General features: G+C 40.5%; 1 protein-coding gene across 1 annotated transcript in view; it reads right to left on the bottom strand.

Annotated features, from left to right (window-relative positions):
• Positions 1-18377, bottom strand: part of EEIG2 (EEIG family member 2) — a 31090-nt gene extending 12713 nt beyond the window's left edge. Inside the window, exons 1-5 of the mRNA XM_058177302.1 lie at positions 17699-18377; positions 4827-4947; positions 3633-3662; positions 2873-2989; positions 2191-2237 (exon numbers count right to left, since the gene is read on the bottom strand). Coding sequence (XP_058033285.1) covers positions 2191-2237; positions 2873-2989; positions 3633-3662; positions 4827-4947; positions 17699-17847 — 464 coding nt within the window. The 5' untranslated portion in view covers positions 17848-18377. The remainder of the gene's footprint in view (positions 1-2190; positions 2238-2872; positions 2990-3632; positions 3663-4826; positions 4948-17698) is intronic.
• Positions 18378-26568: the final 8191 nt, after the last annotated feature.

A 26568-nucleotide genomic window follows, 5' to 3' on the forward strand; every position in this document is an offset into this window, starting at 1 on the left:
TATACTAACTGTCTCTTATGGAAACCACAGAAAAAAAAGAACATCTTTAATATCCAACATACAATGCAAGGCATTTATCTGTATAACTAATTGAGTATGTTATTGTCAACGAAGTTAAAATATATAACCTTAGGAAATAAAGACTAGGTTGTGACTAAGAAGAAAAGGTCCTTCAACATTGCTCAATAACTTCAGACAAAAATATTGCTGATATGATAAACAGCCCACATGTAATTTATGCAGACTAACATAAGCCAATTGTCATAGTTTTTGAGACAGACTGAGCAGCAGCATATACTATCACTACAGAAGATAGGAACTGAAGGGCCAGAAAGACTCGTTTCCTTTGGATTGGACTCTCATGATTTAAGAGAAACAGTTGCAATTCTAGCACTAAATTATCTTCTTTTACAGATCTGATACACTGGGTAGATGAGAAACTCATCAAAATAGACAATGAGATAACATAAATATCTTTTTGTTCTATCACATAAAAGCACCCCAATAGTAAGTCAAGAATATTATTTCCCCCAGATCAAGGTGGTACTGTGCTATTGAGAGGTACAGGTAATCCTCGTTATGACAGTTCACTTAGTGACTGTTCGAAGTTACGACAACCCCCAAGTAACTATGACACAATCCTGAAGTTACGAATGTCGTTCACACTTATGAACAAAGTGCATTTGCCCTTTCTATTTCCCCCTACCCCCAGCCAGGTCTCCACAGTCCCAGTGCCTATGGAGACTCATTTACCTTGCGACAATCTAGGGAGTTGTCAATTCCTTTGCTTGCTTCAGTGCATTCGCAGAGAACAGAGGCCTAAAGTAGTGTGAGATCACGTGAGATCAGTAGTGCGAGATCTTGCCTGTTGATCTCACACTACAGTACTTTAGCCCTCTATTCTTGGCGAACCGAGGCCTCCACCAGATCCGGCCAAACAGCATTAGCAAGCTGATGAGACTTTGGGGCAGCGAAATTGCATTGCTTCAAGCCTCCCATTGGCTGGGAAGCAGTTTTTGCGCCAAGATTGAAACAGCACAAGCCAATGGGAGGCTTGGAGCAATGTGATTTTGCTGCCCCAGTGTCTTGTCGGCTTGCAAACACCATTTGTGCCAAGACTGCAAGCAGCAAAGAAACCATGGCAGAGAGGCTGGAGAGGAGACAGCTCACTAGATCTTTACAAGGTAAGTGACCTGGTACAGCATGATGGTGGGGGGGAAGCAATTGTGGGGATCCCAGGAGAGGGAGCATGAGGTATCTCAGTGGGTCAGGGAGGGCTTGGGTGGTTTGAAGCAGATGGCCTGTTCCATCGCTAGACAGCATCCCCCCGGCATGGCCTTCCCCACCCTGAGATACCTCATGTGTACTTAACGACTTGCACATTTGATTAGTGAATGCATGGGCGAAAGCAGGGAGTGATCACGTTCGTTTGATGTGATTCACTCCAATGAATCCTCGGGTTAGGAATGTAACAGGCAGACTCCATTACATTCATAACTCAAGGACTACCTGTATACTGTGCTTAAGGATGCACTCTAAAAAGTAATAGTGCAGAAACAAACCACAACGTTTAATTTTATTTGCTTACACGTTTAATTAACACACTTACCCTGCAGTATACATAAAGCCTACAAATAAGGAAGAATATGAAAAAAGGAAGGAAATGACCTTGTTACCTTTGGTGACTAAAACCTGGCTTTAAGCAGAATCCAGTTTTAATAGAATGACAACAGACAGTACAAATTTAGATCGCTGCAACTGCACAGCAAATCCTTCGCTCACATTGGATAGAATATGGAATTAGGTCACTAAAGCTAGTATATTATATTCTTAAACATTATAGATGGGCAGCAAGATACATATACATGCCCATGCATGCAGACATTCATAAATATTGGTAACTAGCATAATGTAAAGGTCAAGGAGCTGGCTTGGAGCCTAGAAGCAGGAAGAACCAGATTCTACTCTTCCCTTAGGCATGGAAGGGAGTTGGTGATCCTGGGCCAATCAATGCCTTTCAACTTTAATCAGCATCAGCTCAGCAAACAGCCAGCTAGAAAGTAAAACTCCAGATTTCGTCATACTTTGATAGTGATTTGCTATGAGGACTATAGGAAAAGCAGTGCATAACAAGCACACAACCAAGTGGGACAAATGCTAAGAAAAATATGTATATAAATTTAAACTTACGTTTTAAAGCAAGGGTCTCCAGACATTAGCTGCATGCTGATTAAGATCTACAAATCAGTAAGAATGAAATTTTAAAAAATGAAATCAAACTGCAATTCCAAAAATATGACAAGAAAAAAAATTAATTATATTCTATCAAGTGAACTACCAAACAGAGCTATTACAAAAAATGGATTATAGTTACGGCATATAGATTAAAACCTCTTATGAAAATCAATTACAAAGGCCTAATTCAATACCGATTTTAAAACCAAATGCATTAACAAAGACTGTGTTATCAAAACCATCTCAGAGGAAAAAAGCAAATTGTGTAATTTCGTCAAGTATTTTACTTTTTCTGTGTTCATTATATCATCAGATATAGCTAACGAGAAAACAAAAAAGAAGTATTTGGGCAAACTAAGATGCTATTTATACAAATCCCTAAAATACCCGTAATGATTTAAGCACTAACTTCTGATGGGTTTTCGCTTACAATTTTTCATCAGATATCTTATTAAAACAAACTAATTCCTTTAGGTCCTATTTACTGTACTGTGATCACGAATGGGGATGGAAGGGAAAGAGGAAGAGAAGTATGAAATAATGGATGGTTACTGTGCTTTGTTTTCCTATTAGCAATTAGCAAAAAGCTACTTCTAAAAAACCAAAATGGAATAGCAAAAAATTCCCACACAATTACTTTGAGAATTGAATTGTCCTGCCTTGTGTTTTTGGTATCATAACCTTCCAGTAAGCAGCGGCGAGTGGTATTTCCTGATCCGGCAAACTCTGCCAGGTTAAGATCTGCAAAACCCAACTATTGACAAAAGAATGAAGTTAGTAATCACAGAACAAAAAAGAAATAGAACACATTTAGGCTTTGTAGCATGCCTTATCATCTTTGTGCTACATAACTAAGTTTTATAATGCCTGATATCATTCATAACAATAAGAAGCCTATACTGCAATATAACTCTAAACCAGGGGTAGTCAACCTTTTTATACCTACCGCCCACTTTTGTATCTCTGTTAGTAGGAAAATTTTCTAACCGCCCACCGGTTCGGGGGGAGATGCGTGAGCTATTCTGGGATGAGGCTCTTTTGTTTGTGGTCGCAATATAGCGCCATTTAGTTTCACTTATGTAACGTGAATTAACTTATGCGCAGGCGATACAAATAGTATATTTTCAGAAATTTAAATTGTGATGGGGAATTTTATGAAAACCTAATGAAAATGTTTTTAAATAATGCTATGAATTTTTTTTAAAAAGTCAATTAAATTAAAAAAAAGGAAACTGCTTCAGTATTGGACAAAACCCCTACTGCCCACCATGAAAGCTGGAATGCACACTAGTGGCCGATAGGGACTAGGTTGACTACCACTGCTCTAAACTAATATTACAGACAACTATGAAAAGGAAACAATAAGAGGCACTGTATTATAAGTGTTATCTTTTTACCTTTGCATAAGTCTTCCCTCCTTTTAATTCCTGCAACAAATAAATAGTTGTAGTCAAAAAACCAGATCAAAGGAAGTTATATGGATTCTTTATAAGGAAACATAGCAAGCAAATTCATACAGTTGGCTGTATTCTCTGTAAAATTTGGATGTTACGGTGTTATCAAAAGGAGCTGCTAATGTTTATTCTTCTAGGGCTGCATGAGGCAGAGTAAAAATAAGGAAAAGCAGACTACCAGCTCTTTCCCTTATTTATTTTGAATCTGAATCTCAAGGGCCTATTGAATCTTTAATGTTAGAATGCAGTATTGGAGGCTAACTCTACCCACAGCAAGAGTTTGATCCTGACCAGGTCAATGTTGACTCAGCCTTCCATCCTTCCGAGGTTGGTAAAATGAGGATCCAGATTAAGGCAATAAACTGATTCTGTAAACCACTTAGAGCAGGGGTATCAAACGCAATGTGGTTGCAGGCCGCATTGGGAGTTTGTTTGCCCTTGGGGGCCTGGGATGGATGTGGCCTGGGTGGCGTGACCGACTGGGTGGGCATAGCAGGGACTAGTCCCTCGCAGTCTATGGAACGGCTCCATGGGCCAACTCTATGGTCCATTGCAGGCCGGATCTGACCCATGGGCTGCGTGTTTGACACGTCTGGTTTAGAGAGTGCTGTAAAGCATTATGAAGCAGTATATAAGTCTAAGTGCTATTATTATTGCTATCTTAAAGAATCTTTCTCACTTTTGAGATAATAAAGACAATAATATGGATAAGTATGTGGGTGTATGTGTGGATGATCACAAATCTAGATCTAACTGCACTATCTTAATCCAACCTTCTTCAATTTTGGGCCTTCTACATATGCTGGATTTCAAGAATATTGAACCAGCATGAATAGTTTATGTTACTATACACAGAGTATGTGCTGCAATCCATTCAAAGCCACATTTCAAGATAAAGCAATTTTAAGTTCTTATGTTATGAATACTGTCCTCGTTATCAACTTGTAAAATACCTTTTGTACATCAGTAAGGGATTAGGCAATAGCTAGAGCAGAATATGCTCAAGCAATCTAATTCGTAGTAACAAAATGAATAAATATATAAACTTATAACTTAAATGGGAAGAGATACTAAAAATATCTGTAATTTACAGGGACACAACTACAATACAAATATAAGTATGACACCCATTTATACCTTTCGTACAGAGACTCTGCAGATGCAGGGATCCAGAATCCCGGTTGTGGCACTTGCGCTTATTTTACATATAAATGAAAACCTCTTCTTCCAATGAACACAGTTTGCTTGAACCACTTCCCTGTAAATAGAAAAACATTAGAGGATAATTAGACACTGACAACAGAAGATTTGTTATTTTTAGAAAATAAGCCCTTTAAAATTTAAGACACCATAGGTCAATTCCTTCCTACAATGATCAGAATCTTCATTTTAACCTTAATAGCCATGTGGGGTTATTTATTACTGGTAAAATGTATCCAGTATTGCTTTTTAAATATTTTTACTATTAAACCAGAGATTAGGGTGATGCCTGTAATATTTGCAAAACTATGTGTAAATAGGTAAGGTTTATTCTCCCTTCATATGGAAAGATAATTTACTAACCATAAGGAAATTAATCACGGACTTCCTACTTTCCTTGCACATAATTTATGAGACTGATTTTCAGGAGATATGACTTTGGGACTCTATCTAAATAGAAACTAATGCACTTGCTAGCACTGCATTTGTCATATCTAATATCTAAGATGTTCTGATATTAAAAAGCAAAGACAAAGAATAAATTGGAGGGCTTAGTTGAAAGGAAAGGATTGCCACAACCAATAATTTCTTTCATCAATCTACTACTTTATTCTAACATAACGCATTGCTGACCTCTAACTACACAGCTGTAATTAGATAAACACGTAATAATACTGAAAGTTGAGATTGTATACCTCTGGCATTTCTGCACAAAAAACAGTTGCCAATGCATTAACTTTGACTTTATCAAATTATTTTAATGTACATGAAAACCAAACATGTCTGTGTACAATCTCTTGGTATTTTTAAAAAAATATTTTACTAAATGTTGAAGACCAGAACTCTGACTGGAGAGATGGAATGAAGTGCTTAATTTCTCCCCATGTCATTTTTCTGATCAAAATTGACCACCCAATGAATGTTTATTCATTACAGGTAGTTCTTGACTTATGACCACACTTGAGCCCAAAATTTATTTTGCCAAGTGAGACAAAACATAACATAATAACAGAGTTGGAAAGGATCTTGGAGGTCTTCTAGTCCAACCCCCTGCCCAGGCAGGGAACCTTACACCATTTCAGACAAATGGCTATCCAACATTTTGTTAAAAATTTCCAGTGTTGGAGCATTCACAACTTCTGGAGGCAAGTTGTTCCACTTATTGATTGTTCTAACAGTCAGGAAATTTCTCCTTAGTTCTAAGTTGCTTCTCTCCTTGATTAGTTTCCACCCATTGCTTCTTGTCCTGCCTTCAGGCGCTTTGGAGAATAGCTTGACTCCCTCTTTTTTGTGGCAGCCCCTGAGATATTGGAACACTGCTATCATGTCTCCCCTAGTCCTTCTTTTCATTAAACTAGACATACCCACTTCCTGCAACCGTTCTTCATATGTTTTAGTCTCCAGTCCCCTAATCATCTTTGTTGCTCTTCTCTGCACTCTTTCTAGTTCTCAACATCTTTTCTACATCGTGGCGACCAAAACTGAATGCAGTATTCCAAGTGTAGCCTTACCAAGGCATTATAAAGTGGTATTAACACTTCACGTGATCTTGATTCTATCCCTCTGTTTATGTAGCCCAGAACTGTGTTGGCTGCTGCACACTGCTGGCTCATATCTAAATGGTTGTCCACGAGGACTCCAAGATCCCTCTTGCAGTTACTACTATTGAGCAAGGTACCACCTATACGGTACCTGTGCATTTTGTTTTTTTGGCCAATGTAGAACCTTACTTTTTTCACTGTTGAATTTCATTTTGTTAGATAGCGCCCAATGTTCAAGTCTTTCTTCTGTATCTTGAGCCTATGTTCTGGAGTGTTGGCTATTCCTGCCAGCTTGGTGTCATCTGCAAATCTGATGAGTTCCCCATCTATCCCCTCGTCCAAGTCATTGATGAAGATGTTGAAGAGTACTGGGCCTAAAACAGAGCCTTGGGGTACTCCTCTGCATAATCTTTCTTGCCATAGTTGTTATAAGAATGATCATATGAACCTGGGCCACTGCAACGGCCATAAATATAAGTCAGTTGCAAAGCAATTTTGATCACATGACCATGGGGATGCAGCAATGATCATAAGTATGAAAATTGGTCATATCATTTTTTCAGTGTTAGTTGTAACTTCGAATGGTCACTAAACGAACTGCTGTAAATTGAGGACTACCTGTATTTCTCTGTGATGAATAGTTATACCATTCAGTTCACATGCAAATTTTTAAAATGAGAAGTAGAAAAATATTCTACTGGAAAATAAATGCACCTTCATTTCAAATAACTAAAAGTACCAAGCATTATTCTGAGCAATATTATCATACCCTTCTATCCAGTTTGTCTAAAATTTGATGGACATGGAATATGAAATATTATTTACAATATTAAGAAGCTGCCAGGAATTTTACTCAAGCACAAAACATTCAGAGCATCTTTTCCATTTCTGTAATGGAGGAGAGAGTTGTTAATTAGGTTCTGAATATCCAAATTATGAATAATTTATTCTATCTTGAATTTCCTAGTGACCACTCAAGTGCATTAATTTGTGTAGAAAATACATCCATCCACGAACTGAAACCTTTTCCTGAGACAGAAGAAAATAACATCTCTGGAAAGCCAACTGAGATTTTTAAAATAGCAACAACAACAATGATACTACCACCCCTCTACCTGGCTTTTTGGCAGCCAGTTATTAATAATCTGATATAATGTGGAGCCTGAAATATAGATTATATCAAGCCACAGTTTCTACAGTAACAAATGTGACAATCAATACTGAGATCGAGGGAAAAAGCTTTCCGAGCACAAATAATGCTTTGGTAAATTAGGAAACAGTGCAGTGGAAAAACTAACTTGATTCTACTTAACAAAATAATGACAACGATTTAACTATAGTTTTATTTTTTTATTTTTTTAGGGGAGAAGAAAGGACATTTTCACACAGAGAACACATTAACCAAGGAACAAGCTAGATTTAGAAGCGGCTGCTCTATTTTTGTCTGTGCTCTTATTCCACAACATCTGATAGAAAAATATGCTTCCAAATCATGTGCGAAGCTATATACAGCTTTTATAGATTTCTCTCTCACACACAGAATGGCTATTGTGAAGATTTTACTTTTAATTAGCCCATCACTGTATGCCTCCTATTCTCATGGCTTTAAGTTGCTTATAACTTTTTTATCTGCTAGAAGAATAGTCAATTAATAAGTATAGTATTACCTTTACTGTTAAGTATCAGTAATTTGAGAAACGGGTTGTGCTATGCACAGAATGAATTAAATAAAGTGTATTGTACACCTGCATGTAGAAGGTTTAAAACAGGGGTGTCAAACTCAATTTGAGGGCCACATGAGGGTTGTATTTGACTTCAGGGGGCCTGGGTGGGTGTGACCAGGACTGGCATGGTCAGTTTAATGACACATGTCAGGAGCACCTGTAGTGGCCCGAGCGCTTTGCCAGCGAAAACAGGCTCCCAATCGAGCTCCGTTTTTGGCTGGGAGGGCCTCCTGCAACCTTCTGCCAGTGAAAATGCAGCTAAGGAGGGTTGCAAGCGGCCCTCACAAGCTCTGTTTTTGCTGGCAGGGACACTACAGGCTGGTCCTTTGCTGTTTCCAGGGCGGCCCTGCGGACCAGATCTAAGCATCCTATGGGGTGAATCCAGCCCATGGGCCTTGAGTCTCAAAAGTCCAAGCTCCGGACTGACACCAGTAGGAAAACTCCACACACATGAGGAAGCACACTGGGTTTATTCAGCTGGGCTCTGGCACACAATGAGGTCATTCAGCAGCAAAACAGCAATCTGTAAAGTCTGTTAGATACCCTTAAGTAGGCAAGCCACACCTCTTCCGTGTGCTGGCCTCGCCCCGGTGATAGTCAGGCACCGAGGCTCCGGCCCAGCTGATTGTCAGGCTGGAACAGCTGTTCGTTGCGTTCTTCGCTTAGCCACACCTCCATGCCTTGCAACTGAGACTTGCATGCGCACACTGGTTTTCGGCACTGCTGTGCGTGCGAAGGGACTGAGCTCCGGAAAAACCAAACTTCTGGGTTTTAGTGCACATGTGCGCCCAACAACCAGCTGGCCGGCGTGCATGAGCATACTGGTTTTCAGTACTGCCACACACACGAAGGACAGCTGATTGTTGTGTGTGCATGCACGCCAGAAACCCAGGAGACAAACAGGCAAGGCTGCATGTGCCGGGTGACATGGCTTCATGTGTCCAAAGTGGCACACATTCAATAGATTCGCCATCACGGAACTAGGGCATCAATTTTTCCCCCAGAAGTATATCCCCAAAGTTTATATGTATCTGGCCATTAAAGCCAAAACTTTTAAAGACAAGATTTAATGACTGCAACAAAAAACTTTGAAAGGATACTCAGTACATTTAGTAAAAAGAATCCACTCTCAGGCTAATTGAAAACATATTTTGAGTACAAACTTCACAGCATTCATTCATATTTAAAAGTATCTTACAAGTTTTTGTTTTACATTTGGTACATTCCAAAACTGTCCTCTAAATCTGTTTTTATATTCATATTGATTGGTTACCCTAGCAATGAACTATAATAATGACAGTGTCAGTGGCAACTGCGCTAAAGAGTATGTTGATGAAAACATTCCACTGTGAGTCAACTTCCTATGTACTAGAAATGCAATGTTTAAATCAGTACACACATCAGATAAAACAGATTCCAATTTACATGATGATGTTCATGTTGTACTTTCACGATCATTCTTCAAATTCATTTGAGGGTTTTTTGTCCTCCCATGACTTATTGTGAGGAAGAAAAATGAATCATCAGAATGCACTGGAATTTCCAAAGATGCCCAAAACTGAAAATGTTTCTTATTTCCAGCAGCAACTTTTTAACTTTAAGAAGAACACACATACATGTCCTGCACAACTACCCTCCCCAACCCAATCCAGAAAAAAAAGTGCTATGCATGACTTCCTACAATCTGAAAACCATTTTTCTCTTTGAACCTGAAATGCTACACAAACCTACTAGATACATACATGTAAGTCCTCACTTATCAACCAAAATTGGGTCTGGCAACTCCATTGTTAAGCAAAGCAGTCATTAACTGAGACATCACATTATTGTGACTTGCTGCCTTCTCCACTGACTCTACTTGTTGGAAGCTGGCTGTGAAGTGTTCAAGTGGTGATCATGTAACCATGGGACGCTGGTACGACTGCAAAGGTCTGCTGGTTGTAAAATGCAAAAATACTTTTTGTGTCACCTTGGAGATGCTGCAGCAGTTGTTAAATATGAGAATTGGTCATAAAGTTATTTTTTTCAGCATCTTTGTAACTTCATATGGTCGCTAAGTGATGACTACCTGTAGTTTTGTGACTTCCCAAGCAATTGTTTTTGCAATCTAGAGCAAGGGAGGTGTATTAAGCTTCTGGTGGACAACTATATTTAATTAGTGAATTGTATTTTGCTTGGAAGTAACATTTCTTTTTTATTTTCAGTAGGCATTTGGTAATGACAAAGGGAAATCTATATTAGAAAGTGCTTACACTATTTAATTTTTTTCAGTATTTACACTATCTTGAAACTTCATATTTAATGTTACAAATAGTATCATTTTCTACACTTTGATATCTCATTAGAATAGAATAAAATAGAATAGAATAGAATTTTTATTGGCCAAGTGTGATTGGACACACAAGGAATTTGTCTTGGTGCATATGCTCTCAGTGTACATAAAAGAAAAGATACGTTCATCAAGGTACAACATTTACAACACAATTGATGGTCAATATATCAATATAAATCATAAGGATTGCCAGCAACAAGTTATAGTCATACAGTCATATATGGAAAGAGATTGGTGATGGGAACTATGAGAAGATTAATAGTAGTGCAGATTCAGTAAATAGTTTGACAGTGTTGATGGAATTATTTGTTTAGCAGAGTGATGGCCTTCGGGGAAAAACTGTTCTTGTGTCTAGTTGTTCTGGTGTGCAGTGCTCTATAGCGTCGTTTTGAGGGTAGGAGTTGAAACAGTTTATGTCCAGGATGCGAGGGGTCTGTAAATATTTTCACAGCCCTCTTCTTGATTCGCAGTATACAGGTCCTCAATGGAAGGCAGGTTGGTAGCAATTATTTTTTCTGCAGTTCTAATTATCCTCTGAAGTCTGTGTTTTTCTTGTTGGGTTGCAGAACCGAACCAGACAGTTATAGAGGTGCAAATGACAGACTCAATAATTCCTCTGTAGAACTGAATCAGCAGCTTCTTGGGCAGTTAAAGTAATTAAAGTAATTAGATGAGTCACCTTTTTACTGTTAGTTCATAGAGCAGGATTGGCATACTGTTTCTATTACCTTTATTTTTTTGCCTTTTTTAAAATATTGCCCATTAACTTTTCAGATTCGGTTATTGTGATTGGGGATATTTAATAAAAAGATGTGAATAAATATATGAAAATTTTACATGGAGGTTGAAGCCTACTGTATTTAGGAAATACACATCATATATGTTCCCTTGAAGAAATGAATGCAATGGGTTTGAGAACATAATAACTTATCTGAATCAGAACAAAATTCATTTAGCTCATTTTATGTCAACAGTCCATTCTGTGGCCAGCTGCCTATGAAATGCACTTGAACTATGTTTGATTGCAATAATACTCTCCAGCTTACGTTCCCTAGCAATTGGTTATGTCCATGTAAGGCTGAAAGTTTACTTTTTAAAATATTTTTGATTAAAGATTATTTTGTATTGTAAAACTAACATAATTACCTAATCACGACTTCTGCTGAATGAATAGGGCTAGGAGGGCCTTTGCATGGCTTTGTTTTGAGTTCCAGGTACACCCATTCCTGGATTGACAGGTCCTACTTAGTCACTCATGCCCTGGTCACTTCCAGATTGGATTACTGCAATGCAATCCACATAGGGCTGTCCTTAGAAGAGTATTCAGAAGCTTTAGTTGGCGCAAGAATACAGTGGCATGTGCAGTTATGTGTAATCCTAGAACAACCATCGTAACACTTCTGCTCTGAGAGGTTCATTGGTTGCCAGTTTGTTCCCCGGTCCAATTCAACTTATCATTTAAACTCCTTCATGGTATGGGACTGAAGCATCTGAGGGACAGTCTCTCCCCATTTGCATCTATCTGCCTCATTAGATCTGGTAGATTTGGTGTGTTATTTTAGTGGGTCCCAGAGGCATGCCTTTTCTGTCTTGGCGCCTGCTTTATGGAATATTCTTCTCCCCAGAGCAGATCTGTTTCATTTCTTTTGATATTCCAAAAAATCCTCAAGACCAAGCTAAATTGTCAAGTCCTGGGGTTCCCAGGCAACCAGAGATTTGCTCAGACGGCTCCATTGTTGAGGTGACCAATTTTATCCATCCTTTCCTATGGTTTTATGATATATATATATTAATTTTTATGCAATACCCAGAGTTTCCTTCAGTCCCTTACCCAATTCTCTATAAGCCCATCTATAAAACCTCATCTCTCCATGTTAATTAGCAAAAGTCAAATAAGGATTACTAGAAATAATTTAAGTATTACAAACATGTTGCCTAGTATACCCGATAAACAGTTTCCCTTTTCTTCAAATAATCACCGTCCACCCCTCAAAACCCTCACAATTAAACATTACCAGAAATAGAACCCATTATTTTAACCTTGATGAAATAAACTGACTTTGTATTCTTTTTTCTAACTATCTTTAAGTTCCTCACAGAAAACTCAAATGGCTGCTTTCTTGTATTTTCTTTGTCTCTTCTCTTAAAGATCTTGTTATCTTTGTCTGGCCCCTTTTATAATTCCAGTGTGGTAACTCACACAAATGTGTTATAATAAAATCATCCACATTGCTCTTTGGGTTTATTATTTGTATATCTTTCTAAGTTTTTAAATCTTCATCAAATTTAATTTGTAAATCCATTATTTCCATCACTTTCTCATAGGTTATGATTTTTATATCCACTGTAAGTCAATTTCAGCTTTATTCAATGGGGGTTGTTCCTCTTCAAGAATACCTTCTGATTTTACTAAGGAGTTAAATTCCAAAACTTCCAGCACCCATTCATCAAACGTTTATTTTAAGGTAGCCATCTGGTGCCTTCTAGTGTCCAACTTTCCAAGTCATCTTAGCTGTTTCAAAGGATAAACAATAGGATTTTTCCACAAGAAAGTATCCTTTCAATCAGCTTCAAAGTCTTAAATCAAGTCCATTTAAGCCCTTAATCAATTTAAAACTTTCTAAAATCAATATGGTAATCACACTTTTGCTGTGTATTCTGAAAAAAAAAAATCTTACAGAAATTTAAAGTTACAATTTTTTTCTTAATGGAAAGCAGTAAAAGGGGAGGGGGGAGTAAACTCCAGAGTGATTCAAAAGATAAGGTTTGGTTGAGTATTAAGTCCATAAAAGTCTATATTAATGTTTCTGAGTTTGGTGGAAACCAAATTGTTTGCAACTGACCTCAAAAGGGTTAGCTTCTGCCATTTATTCACACACAAAAAGCCAGCTGTCCAGAATATGTATGGGAGATATCAAGATTTCTCCTTGCTCTGGAGAATTTTTGGCAGTCTGGGTCCAGCATCTGTTTTTAACTGAAATATACTCTGTTCCGAACAGACCAGCTTGCAGTAACACTGCAAATCTGCTATTGATGCAAGGCTAACATAATTCATCAAGATAAAAATCTGAGACATGATGTAGTTAGAGCTGAGAAATACTTTCATTTATCGATTGATTTATCATATTTGGAGGCTGCCCATCTCACTCACAGAATGAGTTGATATTGATTAAGAGATAAACATATACTTAAATCTGTAGTTTGGCTGGAATATTACAACATAACATTTTTAAAAGCAATATTTAGAGTGATAAACTAAATTGCCCCTATTCTAGAAACCTATTTATCAGAGTCTGTAAAACAACAATATTTCATGGCATTTTAAGAGACTAGCAATACATTTGTGATATTGTGAGGACTGAACTAAAAGCATGAAATATTTAAAATGGTTATCATAATTAATGGTTTAAATTAAATTAACAATAAATATTAAAATGCTGGTATCAGATCAAGATTTGAATCTAAACCTTCAACCATTTGAGGGCCTACTATTAAACATGAAAATCTTCTGAACCTACTACTTTTTTGTTATTCTCTAACTGAGTAAGTAGTTAAAAGGGGAAAGGGAATATAAAATTGCTTTCATTTCTGGAAACAAATTTGACTAAGACCAGCAAAATAAATAAATAAAATTAACAGGTGAGAATTAAATGTAGAGAAGGCCCACCAGAGCATCTTAGCCAAATACTATCCACAATTTGAAATTAATATTGACACTGAAATATGTAATGTAAAACTATATAAGCAAAAATGTTGGGATAAACATTTATAAGGAATGGTATCAGTGTTGCTACATAAAGAAAAGCCACGTTAACATACGTTAACCCTTAAATACTAGGATATACTTGTTAAATATATCAATGTAAGATAATAGATTGGTCACTTTCTATAGTTGGAAACAGTTCCAATTTCCATTGAGTTAGATTTTATCTTTAATTTATGAAAGCCTTTCTTTGCACTGGAATTATACAAGAATATATCAATATGCAACAGCCCATAGAGTCCCATCATCTTATGTCACCTAGTGGCCAACCAACTCCATTCAGGAAGATTGCAAGCTTGTATACTGTATGTGGGTGACACTCCTCTTCTACCCTGGTATTGTAGAGGAAAAGGAATGGCCTTGAGGAACAGGAGAAGAGCTACTACCAAGGAGATGATCAGATAAAAGGGACATGGGCCAAGAATGTAAGGTAAGTAACTGGTTCAGACAAATCCATCCTTAGTTCACATGAAGATGAAGGGAAGGAAAGGGGAGGAAGTGCATTCAAACCTGCAAGATTCTGTTACTAAAGCTTTACAATAAAAGTGGTAGTGACTTAGATGGCATTGGTTTTATAGTTGGTCTACTTTGAAGGGCTGATAATGATTGCTATCTAGCAGCTAGTAAGGTATATTGCCTTAAGGCTAGAGGCAGTAAATATCACCAAGAACCAAGCCAGTGTTGTTCTTCCATGAGAACAGAATTATTATATGCATTTATTAATTCACACCTGGAAACAATAAATAAGTAATCCAATAAGACATTTAATAACATTTTCTAAAAGAATACTAATATGAATTTTGCCTTCTATATGAATTCTCTCTGGCCAAGTTACACTACACCTTAAGATCTCACAGTACGTTGACTTTTAAAAGAGAATTACAAAAATACTGGTTTTCTGTTCAAAATGCTATACAAATATTTAGTTTTTTCCCCCTCAGGTCCTTAATCAAGTAAGGAATTGAATCCAGGTTATTTATTTCTACCCAACAATAAAATAAAAAAACACAGTAACTGAAAATTCTGTTATGAGACATATGCTATATTTTACAGACATAGGTTACAATTTTCAACTTCTTCTGTGATGCTCTCCCTAACAGAAATAACTAATCCTGATTGCAAGGCAAGATGATCTCTTTGTTGATCACAGGATAATGTTCATACCATTGTTGATACCATTGCAATAAATGTCAATTCATTGGCATTCTATCCACCAACAAGGAAATTGCATTTTTAAAATAGGAACGTCAAGCAATGTATGCTATTGCTTGGTTTGTTTCATCTCTTCAGTTCCTGTGATATCGCTGTAGGTGTGTGGTTGTGTAAAACAGGGGTCCCCAACCCTCAGACCATGGCCTACTACCAGGCCTTGCCCTGTTCGGAACTGGGAAGTGAGAGCAGCTGGGCAGCGCCCACTCAGCTTGACTTACTGTATGTGAGTGGCGGGGTAGTGCGCATGCATGCAGCTCAACTTGCACAAGTGGTGAACCGGTTCCCCTCTTCCCCCCGGCTGGACCCCCAAGCCGTAAAGCTTGGGGACCACTGGTATAAAATATAGCTATAGTGTCAGTCTAAGGAACTTAGAAGGCAAAGAAGGTAAGGCCACAGAAACATTGGCCAGCAACATTAATATTTTATTCTTTGTTATTTTTCTTCAATGGGAAAATTGGGGAAGGGAGAAGTTATATATATTGGGACCCCATTTTTTATTCCATTTTATAAATACAAAGAAATGACAGTTTTGATATATATATATCTGTTTGATATATATATATATTTGTTTTCTGAGGTTTTCGCGGGTGTTTGTATGTAGGTCTTTGGTTATTCGGGTTTTCACCCGCGTAAAATTGGAAGTGTCTTGGCGATGTTTCGACGAAGTCTCATTCGTCATCTTCAGGCTTCAGCTTCATGCTTCTGGGAATTTGCTCCCAGAAGCACGAAGCTGAAGCCTGAAGATGACGAATGAGACAGTGTGCATTTTCACATATTGCAACAAGAAAACACCACATAATTGACACTCATGCCCATACTAATGAAACAGAAAGTATTTGTGCATATAAAATATAATAAATAGAACCCTCTGTTTTACAAACATAAACCAGTACATACTACAGTATAGTTAGCAACACTTTGCCAAATTAAAAAAACTAAGCAAAATTGGATGGAGATTCCAGGAAATAGCTGAATAGAATGCTAACTTGGGAAGTTGAAAAAAATATTCAGGAAAAATGAAATGCCAAACCACTTCTGTTTTGCTGCCAATACAAATAGATGAAGGAGTTACTGAAATGATTAGGAGTCAAGCTCCTAAACCGACCATATTATGAGTTCCCTAACCATTACTGTATTAATTAAAGGTGAAAGGCTCCTCAAGATGAGCTCAACTCCTGGTGATTTTATGGGCCACCATCTACAGGCACCTATTTTGGATATATTTGTGTTAGTATTAGAAATTGTAGAAATCAAATTAGAAATATTGGAAATCTGAAGTTTGTTGTTATTAGTTTCAAAACTCCAAACCATCATTTATATAAACCTAAATATCTACACCTTACATCGATATTCAGTGAATGATTTCAGAATCCGAGTTGTATAGTATTGTAGAGTATATTGAAGTCAATTAATAACTATTTTGTTGACCTCTTGGCGTGATAACTGCTCTTCTCTACCTAAAACAAGGCAAAAGTCTTTCCCTTATTTTGATTTGATTAAGAAATAGGTGGATAAAAAGATCAGCTCTAAGAAATGAACCTCACTTTTTAACTCTTTCCAGCAGGAGAAATTCTACTGTATTTCATATATCATCTTACATCTACCAGAGGACTTATTCTGGAGTTAATGAGATAATACGATTATTTTTAGGTTTGGAGATACTATGGAATTGTTTGCAATTAGGCTAAAGAAATGCAGGTGTAGCCACGACTTCCGTAAACTAGAGCTTCATTTGTCAAGAAACCACACAACCACTCCTCTTAAGAAATCCCCACGGTGAAGTTTAACCCTTTTGGAGGAAGGCGATTTCTCTATCCAAACGTGGCGAGAGAGAGAAAAAAGATGCCCTGTGCAACATCAGAGCCACTCACTTCATTTGACAGATGATGCTTTCCCGTGAACTCAGCCTTGGGGCTGTAAACAGATCCGGGAAATGAAGATTTGAAGGGTTTGACTTAAGATAGCGGGTTTGTTTCTCTAGGGTTCGCGGGTCTACGAGTCTGCGGGGGGAGGGTGGGAGAGATCCATGTTGCAACTTAGCAGCGAGCGAGAAAAGGAGCAGCAATATAGCCTTCGCCTATGTTGTTGTTTTTTTCTCCCCAGCCAACACCGAATTTGCATTCCTCGTAGCTGGCGAAGCCTAACAGGTGTCTTGAGGCTCCGCCAGACTCTTAGCAGTTCCCCTTCCCCCTCCACTGCTCCTGGCCAGGCTAACGGAGTCGGAGCGGTGCTCCTACCTGGAGGACTCTCCGCTGAAGCTCCCGCTGTCCAGCAGCCGCACCTTGCAGAAGAGGATCCCGTTGACGAAGGGCACAGAGGAGAGCTCGTCCAGTTCCAGCTCCACGCGGAATTTGAACTTCTTCTTCTTCATCATCATGAAAGCCATGCATGCGAGTCAGGGGAGGAGGGCAAAGGAAAGGAGGCGCGCGATAAAGCAGCCCTCGCCGCCAAGGGCGAAGGGGAGCGCCCCTCCGGGCGTCCTCTTGTCCCCTGCTTAACCCCCCGCCGCCGCCGCCGCCTCCTCCTCCATTACTACACAGCCGTCGTTTCTTCGGCCCTTGTGACCAGGCAACGCAGGGGAGGAGCGGGAGGAAAAGCAGCAGGAGGCGGTGGGCGAAGAGAGTGAGTGAGAGAGAGAGAGAGAGAGGGAAGGAAAGAAAGAAAAACACGCCCGCCCGCGCGCTGTCTTCACCCGGGCAGGCGGCGCGGGCGGTGCTACGACATGCGTCTTGCTGCGCCCGCCCCAACGAGCTAAGGAGACGCCGGCTACAAACCGCCCGCCCGCGTTCAAACCAGCCCGCTTCCTCTCTCTCTCTCTCTCTCTCCCCCCGCACGGGCTCTCTGGAGGGGAGGGACGGTCTCTTCCCAAGACCGGCTTCTTTCCTGCCCTCCTGCGGCGTCAGTCCGTTGAGTCACGAGGAGCCCGCTGAGTGACGGGAGAGCTCTTTCTGCCCCCCCTCCCTTTCTCGGGGTGGGCGCCCCTGCCGGCTTCAGCCGGCGCCGAAGGTTCCCGGGGGTGAGGAGGTGACGCGGTCGGTTCGGCGCGCGCCAGACTGAGAATCCCCGGGCGCTGGTTCCTTAGCAGTGTTTCTCCCACCGCCTCCGCCAGCTGCGGTAGCACCCCGTAAGGCGGCGGGGTTTTGGGGGGCATAAAAGAAACGGCGAGGTTTTTGGGGGGACAAGGCCCTCAACCAGGTGTTGCAATGATGTTATTCGTTTCCTGACCGAACGGTGACCTCACCGATTTAAGAAGTACCGAGAGAAACAAGATTCCAGTTTTTGAGGCATCTCTCCCACCAACCAAGCCACAAGGGCACCTCACGCTTTGGCTGCAATCCTGCAACGCTTTCTTCCCGGAATGATGCAAATATATATATATATATATATATATATATATATATATATATATATATATATATATATATATACACACACACACACACACACACACCCTGTTTCACCCAAAATAAGACATCCCCTGATAATAAGCCCAATCAGGCTTTTGAGCGCATGTCAATAAGGCCAAGCACTTATTTCAGGGTTCAAAAAAATATAAGACAGGGTCTTATTTTGGGGGAAACACGATATATGGATGCTTTTCCTCCATTTGTTAATCATTTTTAATTATTCACAATTCACCTAGATTCTAGAATAATACTTTGGGGTTCCATGTCCAGAGACAATGGTGCAACTTAGAATGACTGTTCACTTAAAAATGCTAATTAAAACTCCTTTTAGCAAAGCTGATTATGAGTATAAAAAAAATTAACCTCCCTGTAAAATAATGTGTCCTCAATATATCATCCTTTTTGCAACTGAGATGCATTTGTGCTAACTGTATATGATTCACAATTTGGAAAAGGTTTTTTAGCAAGGTTTTATGACTCTCCCGCTCTAAGACCTTGGCACAAGTACTGAGTTGTTAATGCTTTAAGGACTTTTAATCAAGGAGAAGTGCCTTAAAATAGCCGGATGTTTAATACCTTAAGCAAAATACACTCAGCAAAAATTAGGACACGTATCATTATTCACTTTAAGGCATCTAAGTGGAGACAAGTGGAAGAATGTTGTGTTTTGCACAATTAAATGGGCCACTAATTACCTTTACAGAATTAGAATATTTCATTTTTTCTCTAAAACACTCAAGGCAGTATTTTTTATTCCCACGCCCTGCCATAATCTCTTTGGGCTAACCTTAACAAAGTAGATTGCTGGGAGAGAATGACTGGCAGTGAATGGATCTGAACATTGCAAAAGTTTGAACTAAAAACACGAAGGAATGTGAAATTAGATCTCTCACATAATAGCTCTGCTTATTACAGTAATGCCAAATTTAGTAATTCCTGGTGTGCATATTTCCAAGCATGTGGTTATTATATTAGCAACACTTCATGTTAAAAGAGATAAGGAGAAGATTATCTGTTGCCAGGTTGTATACCTGAGTGGATATTTCTTCTCCCTTATGCCTGTTACCAGTAATTTACTCAGGAAGTTATAACAGAATATGTTTAGATACACATTCTCTCACACTCTCTCATCGTTATGGTGCTTAGCTTAGCAAAATTATATATACATTTCTATACAGAGCTTCCTTCAGTTTAACTATCTCCTTCCCTTACTCATACAGGTGTTTCTCATTATAACAGATATGCCATTAGAAGTTTTGTTACTTTCATGTCTCAGGCTTATTTTTAACCTAAAGTGGAGGAATGAAAGAATGAAAAATAACCTTTCCCTGAATTTCCGGATTGCAAAAATAACAAAGTAGTCCTCGACCAGGGGTCTGCAACCTTAAACACTCAAAGAGCCATTTGGACCCATTTCCCACAGGAAAAAACAAACAACCAGGAGCCACAAAACCTGGGTGGGGATGGCCAACCCGATGTCACTCACTCCCACCCAGTCACATGATCCTAGCCATGCCTACCCAGCCACAAAACCATTCTCTCTCTATGTCTCCTTCCTCTCCACTCCTCTGTATCTCTCTGCCCCTCTCCATCTTCCCCCTCTCTCTGTATCTCTCTCCCCCTCTCTGTATTTCTCTCCCCTTTCTCTATCTCTCTCTCCCTTTCTCTGTATCCCCCCTCTCTCCCCCTCTCTCTGTATCTCTCGCCCCATTTCTGTCTCTCTCTGTGTCTCTCCCTATCTTCCCCTCTCTCCTCTCTCTATCTCTCTCCAGCTCCCTCCTTTCCCCCCTGTGTGTCTTTCCCTCCCTATCTCCCTCCCTCTCCCCCTCTCTGTGTATCACTCTGTGTGTGTCTATCTATGTCTCTCTCTCCCCCTCTGTCTGACTGTCTGTCTCTCTCTCTCTCTCTCTCCACGGCTTCTCTCCTGCACTAAGGCTCCAGCTATCGCCTTTTTGTGTCTGAGCGTGGAGGGCCCTAAATGGCAGGAAGCAAAAGCTGTCTTACGTGCAAATGTGGCACGTAGGCAGGTACAGGGCTGCTTTGCTCCCACACTAAGGCTCTGGTGACCCTGCTCCTCTTCCTCCTGTGACCCCCTGGCTGACTGTGGAAGGGCCAGGAGGGTGCACACGCACAGAGAGACTCTCCTTAAGAGAGTGGCCACCAGCTCCATGCACACCTTTGCTGCGCTTTGGTGCTCATGTTAGTGAGGCCAGCGTCGGTCACAGCCAGGCCAGGCCAGGCCAATGTCTTGGGACAGAGAGGTTCTCCCCAAGCGACCGAGGCACACCAGAAGAAGTTCCACAAGAGTGATGCACCGGAGAATCAACCCTGGCCGCTTCTTCATCCCCCCCGTCGTCGCCCTTACCTTCTTAGGCCAGGTGAGGGAAGGCAAGGGGTGGGGCCAGCCAGTGATGGGACGGAACCGCAGCAGAGGGCCTAAAGAGCCACATGTGGCGTCAGAGCTGCGGGTTGCTGACACCAGTCCTAGACTGAACCTCATCAAAAACATCACTTGAAGCCAAAATTGCCAAATAGAGGCTGTCATACTTTGGTCATGTCATGCGAGTTGACTCACTCAAAAAGTCAATCACACTGGGAATGATCAGCAGAAAAAGGAGAAGGGCTCTAGTACCCAATGTTGTGGCTGAAGAACTAGCAGCAGTTAGATGAGGAGGAGGAGGAGGGGGAGCCTGGAAGGCTCTGATGAGGAAGCAAAATCAGAGGCAGATGCAGAGCCAGGGCCTTCTGTCCACCCCAGATGGAGAGGCAATTTCAGGGTCTGAGCTGAATGAGGGGGAGGAACAGATGGGGGCCATCCCAGCACATATGCGTAGAGAGGAAAGGAGAGGAGAGCAAAGGAAAGCAATAAGCTGGCTCTCAGGGAAAAAAAGATGTAGACGCTAGCCAGCCCCTCCCTGACTGGGAAATAAGTAGGGGTTTGGGAGTGGTCTGTTGTCACAGACAACCGTTTGTCGTGTCCCACTCCTCCGCTGACGGCCGGGTCAGGGAAATCCGAATCAGGCTTGCCTCTGCAGCTCTGCCCAAAGTCCTAGCAAAGTCCTCAGAGCAGGCAGGAGACCAGAAAGTGACTTCAGCAAGATAAGTTTGACTTTGCCTGACTCAGAGACTGCCAGAAAGCAGATCCTTTATATAGGCCATGGGGTGTGGCTCCATGACTCAGCACTCATTAAGGCCTGCCCCTCCCTTCCTTCTGTTGCCTCCGCCTATCCAGTCTTCTGATGCGAGGGTCACTCCAATCAGCAGCTGTTGGAAATAAACTTTCCTCAGGCTCACATGCTGTGGAGGAGGGGGAGGGGTCTAGCTGCTCCGTTTGCCTGGGCATGGAGCCAGGGCTGGGGCCGGGGGGTGCCCCCTCATCTGCAGCCTGCTTGGGCATGGAGCCAGGGTTGGGGCTGGGAGATGCCCCCTTCTCAGCCTGTCTGGGCATGGAGCCAGGGCTGGGGCCGGGGGGTGCTCCCTCCTCTGCAGCCTGCTTGGGCATGGAGCCAGGGCTGGGATCGGGAGGTGCCCCCTCCTCTTCAGCTTGTCTGGGCATGGAGCCAGGACTGGGGCCAGGAGGCATACATTCCTCCGTGTTCGGGAGCAGATAAGAAGGCCCCGGCTGCTGTGAGAGCGGGCAAGACACAACACCGTTAGTTTTCCAGAGTACATCGATCAAGTTGGATTTCTTTGCCAGAACCAGGTTTGTCAGGATGAATTGCTCTGTATTTGAGGGCCAGCTGAATCTCCCTGTTGGGAAATAATAGGTAGTGAATTTTCCTCAGTTGGTCTGAACAGGAAATGTTTCTGCTTGGCTTAATCATTGAAGGACTTTTTATCTTGAGTTCTCATTTGAACAGAGACTGTTCCTGCCCTGTTTTAAAAGGGGGGTTGTTTTACTTGTGGGTAAGTGGTTTCTCATTACTTGTAAAGACTGGGTCAGAACACCCATTGACTGGACACTATAAAGCAGAGGTCCCCAACCCTCCCCAAACTGCGGCCCAGTGCCTGACCACAGCCTATTCAGAACTGCACCATGGAAATAGTGGGAGAGAGTGTGCTTGCATGCGAATCTGCATTTATGAAAGCGGCACATGCACAAAACCATCTGCACTCTCCCCCACCCCCACCATCATCACTGTCTCCATCGGTCCATTGAGTTGAAAAGGACTGTTGCTGTACAAGATGACATTGGGAAGACTGTGGCAAATTTAACCCATAGCCACAGACCTGCGGTCATAGTGACTGCAACAGTTTTCCAAAATGTTTGGAACACCTCTATTTTTAGAAATGGGCCATTCCAGTTGCGAATAGCTTTTGTTTTCCCACTGATAAGAGTGTACGCAGCATTGTGCTTGCGTCAGTTATTTGGTGTTTACTGTAGCGGCATTTGAATTTGAATTTTGGTTATTTTGACCACAGATCTTTGTTAACATGGGTTTTTTTTATAATGTCGGGGCCACGTTTTCTGCCAAAAAGAGTGCAATTTGGTGATCCAAACTTTGAAGAAACTGTTCTAAAATGTTATGGAGAAGCAGAGAGTGAGCTGAGTGAAATGGAATCGGATTGTAACGAAAATTTTGTAATGGACGATGAGGAACCTGCTGCCGCCGCCATTTCTAACATCAGCAGTGATGAAGCTCCCGATGAAATTGATGACCACAATCTACGTTATGCAATAATTTATACAGCAAGAACAAATTCAAATGGTCTTCTGCACTTTTTGGAAGCAATAGTTCCAGAACCGCTAGTCACAATGTTATTGTGCAATTATCTGGACAATGGCCAGCAGTTAGAAATCTCGGAAATTCACCTACTCCCCTAGAGATTTGGAAATTATTATTTTCTAAAGAAAGTATTAGTGCCATCATTCAGTTGATTAATGTAAGAATTAGAGAAGAAAGAGTGAAGTTCAAGGATGGAGAAACAAAAAATGACCTTTGATAAGAGAATTTGATAGAGATCAATACATTTTTTGTTTTTCTGCTTTATACATCAATTTTTAGATCCAACCATGAAAACATTGAATGTCTTTTTGCTACTGAGGTCATTATGACCTCATGTCTATAATAGCGTAGCCAAAATAGTACATCTGTGGTTAAGGAGGCAGTGAGAGACAGAGGAGCATGGAGTGGGTTGGACATGACTGAATGGCTGATGATGAAGAACTTGGAATGCTAAGACCTTGGTCAAGTTTTCCTTGCTACCTCTGGTCTGTCCTTTCCAGCACAGGACAGAGGAAATAGAAACAGAAGCAAAAAAAAGGCATGAACACCTGTACAGGTAGTCCTCAACTTACGACCACAGTTGAGCCCAAAATTTAGTGAGAAATTTAAATGAGTTTTGTTCCATTTAACAACTTTTCTTGCCACATTTGTTAAGTGAATCACTGCAGTTCTTAAATTAGGAACATGGTTGTTAAGTGAATCTGGCTTAAACGAAAGTCAAATTGACTTCGTTTGTCTGGGGACGTGACCCCAGGACTCTGCAACTGTTATAAGTGTGAGTCAGTTGCCAAGCATCCAAATGTGAAACATATGACCATGGGGATGCTGCAATGGTCATAAGTATGAAAAATGATAATCACTTTTTTCAGTGCCCTTGTAACTTTGAACAGTCACTAAGTAAACTGTTGTAAATTGAGGATTACCTGTATTTACAGTATTTATGACCAGTCACTTAGCAACCTTTCAAAATTACAATGGACCCCAAAAGCTACATACAATCCAGTTCTGATAGCCAGCTCCTCCCATGGACACGTGATCACATTTTTGCCGCTTAGTGACAGGCCTGCATTTATGTCTGTTTGCAGCATCTCATGGTCTTATGGCCGTGATTTACAGAATTTACTTGTTTTTGCTGAAAACTGGTGTTTACTTCCGGTTTCTGGCAAAAATGCCCTATAGCAAATAATGGGTTCACTTAATGACCACCACGTTTGTTTCATGACCAGTGTTTGCTTAATGACCATGGCATTCACTTAATGACTGTTGCAAGACAAGGTCATAAACATCAGATCTCTTGGATGACCACTTTACAACTGTCACAACTTGGCAGGCTCAATTATAATCGTAAGCTGAGAACTAGCCTATTGTTGTGTCTGCGCCCCCCGAGCAGGGCCTCCTGCCAGAAAGTGACTTGGAAAGTGAGGGGGAAGGGCCGTCAGGACTTACCTCGGGAGCACCGGCTTCCCTGGCTCAGCTCCAGGAGCCAGAGGCAGGCCAGGTGGAAGAGATAACGAGGCCTCCGTCCCCTGACTCTTTCCCCCCCAGGCCATGCCTCCAGACCGAGCTGATGGCAATCAGGCCTGGCTGGACCCTAGGTTTCGTAGGCAGGAGAGGCGGGAACAACAGAAGCAGGGGTGGGGCAGGCCTAGGAAGTGCTGAGTCATGAAACCACACCCCACAGGATATAAAGGCAGCAAGAGCTGCTGTGCCTCTTCGTAGCAGGCAAATTAACTGCTTAACTAAGAGCTGAAGTACTGTTTGTTCCTGGGTGACTCATCAGCGTCGAGGGAGATAACAGAGACACTTGGCAGATGCTCGCTAGTTTGCTGCCAGAGCTGATAGTGCTGGCTAATTAAGTCATCGCTCGGACGGAGGCGAGGGGGGGACAGAACACCTATAGTGCTAGTTGAATCTACCAGATCTCTCTTAATACCCTTCAAACTATGTTTCACTACCTGCTGTTACTTTTGTGGATTTCTTTTAATTTAACAAAACTTGAACTTTCATCTTTAGTTCTACTACAGGCCAGTGTTTTGTTTAGAAGTCTGTCTACTTTTTTAGAAAACAACAACAAAAGACAAAGATTGTAAACAGTATATTAGATGGCTAGAAGGGATCATAGATAACAACTGCTGTTTATCAATTTACCTTCAATGCTATTTCCCACAAACTCCATATAACATTTTTTTAAAAAGTAGTGAAAATTTCTTAACATTCCAAACCAAAAACAGTATAATTTAGAATGGAGAGTGGTAATTATGCATTTATTTTAAATAAACTATAAATTTATTTATAAAGGTATTGTTTATTCCCTTTTCATCTTAATAGAATAGAATAGAATAGAATTTTATTGGCCAAGTGTGATTGGACACACAAGGAATTTGTCTTGGTGCATATGCTCTCAGTGTACATAAAAGAAAAGATACGTTCATCAAGGTACAACATTTACAACACAATTGATGGTCAATATATCAATATAAATCATAAGGATTGCCAGCAACAAGTTATAGTCATACAGTCATAAGTGGAAAGAGATTGGTGATGGGAACTATGAAATGATTAATAGTAGTGCAGATTCAGTAAATAGTCTGACAGTGTTGAGGGAATTATTTGTTTAGCAGAGTGATGGCCTTTGGGGAAAAACAGTTATCAAATAATTGGAAATCAGAAAGATTATTGATCGTGCATGTTTTAAAACACAACTTTTTAAGTATAACCCAATACAATATTTAGAATAATTTTATTCAGCAACAGATTAGAGTTTCCTTATACTTACACAATAGGCTTTTTTTAATAGCCCAGTGTTTTGACTCCCTCTGCTGGATTTATGGTGTAATTATTCAAAAGTTGATAGCATTAAAAAGATAAAATGCATGAATTTGCTCAAACCTTTGAATTCCTGGGGCTCTAAATATTTTTTAAATTGTAAATAATATCTGCGGAGTCCTTGGTTCTTTCTGAATTCATTTACTT

This window comes from Ahaetulla prasina, chromosome 3 (genome assembly GCF_028640845.1).
Source record: "Ahaetulla prasina isolate Xishuangbanna chromosome 3, ASM2864084v1, whole genome shotgun sequence".
In the NCBI taxonomy this organism is placed as follows: domain Eukaryota; kingdom Metazoa; phylum Chordata; class Lepidosauria; order Squamata; family Colubridae; genus Ahaetulla; species Ahaetulla prasina.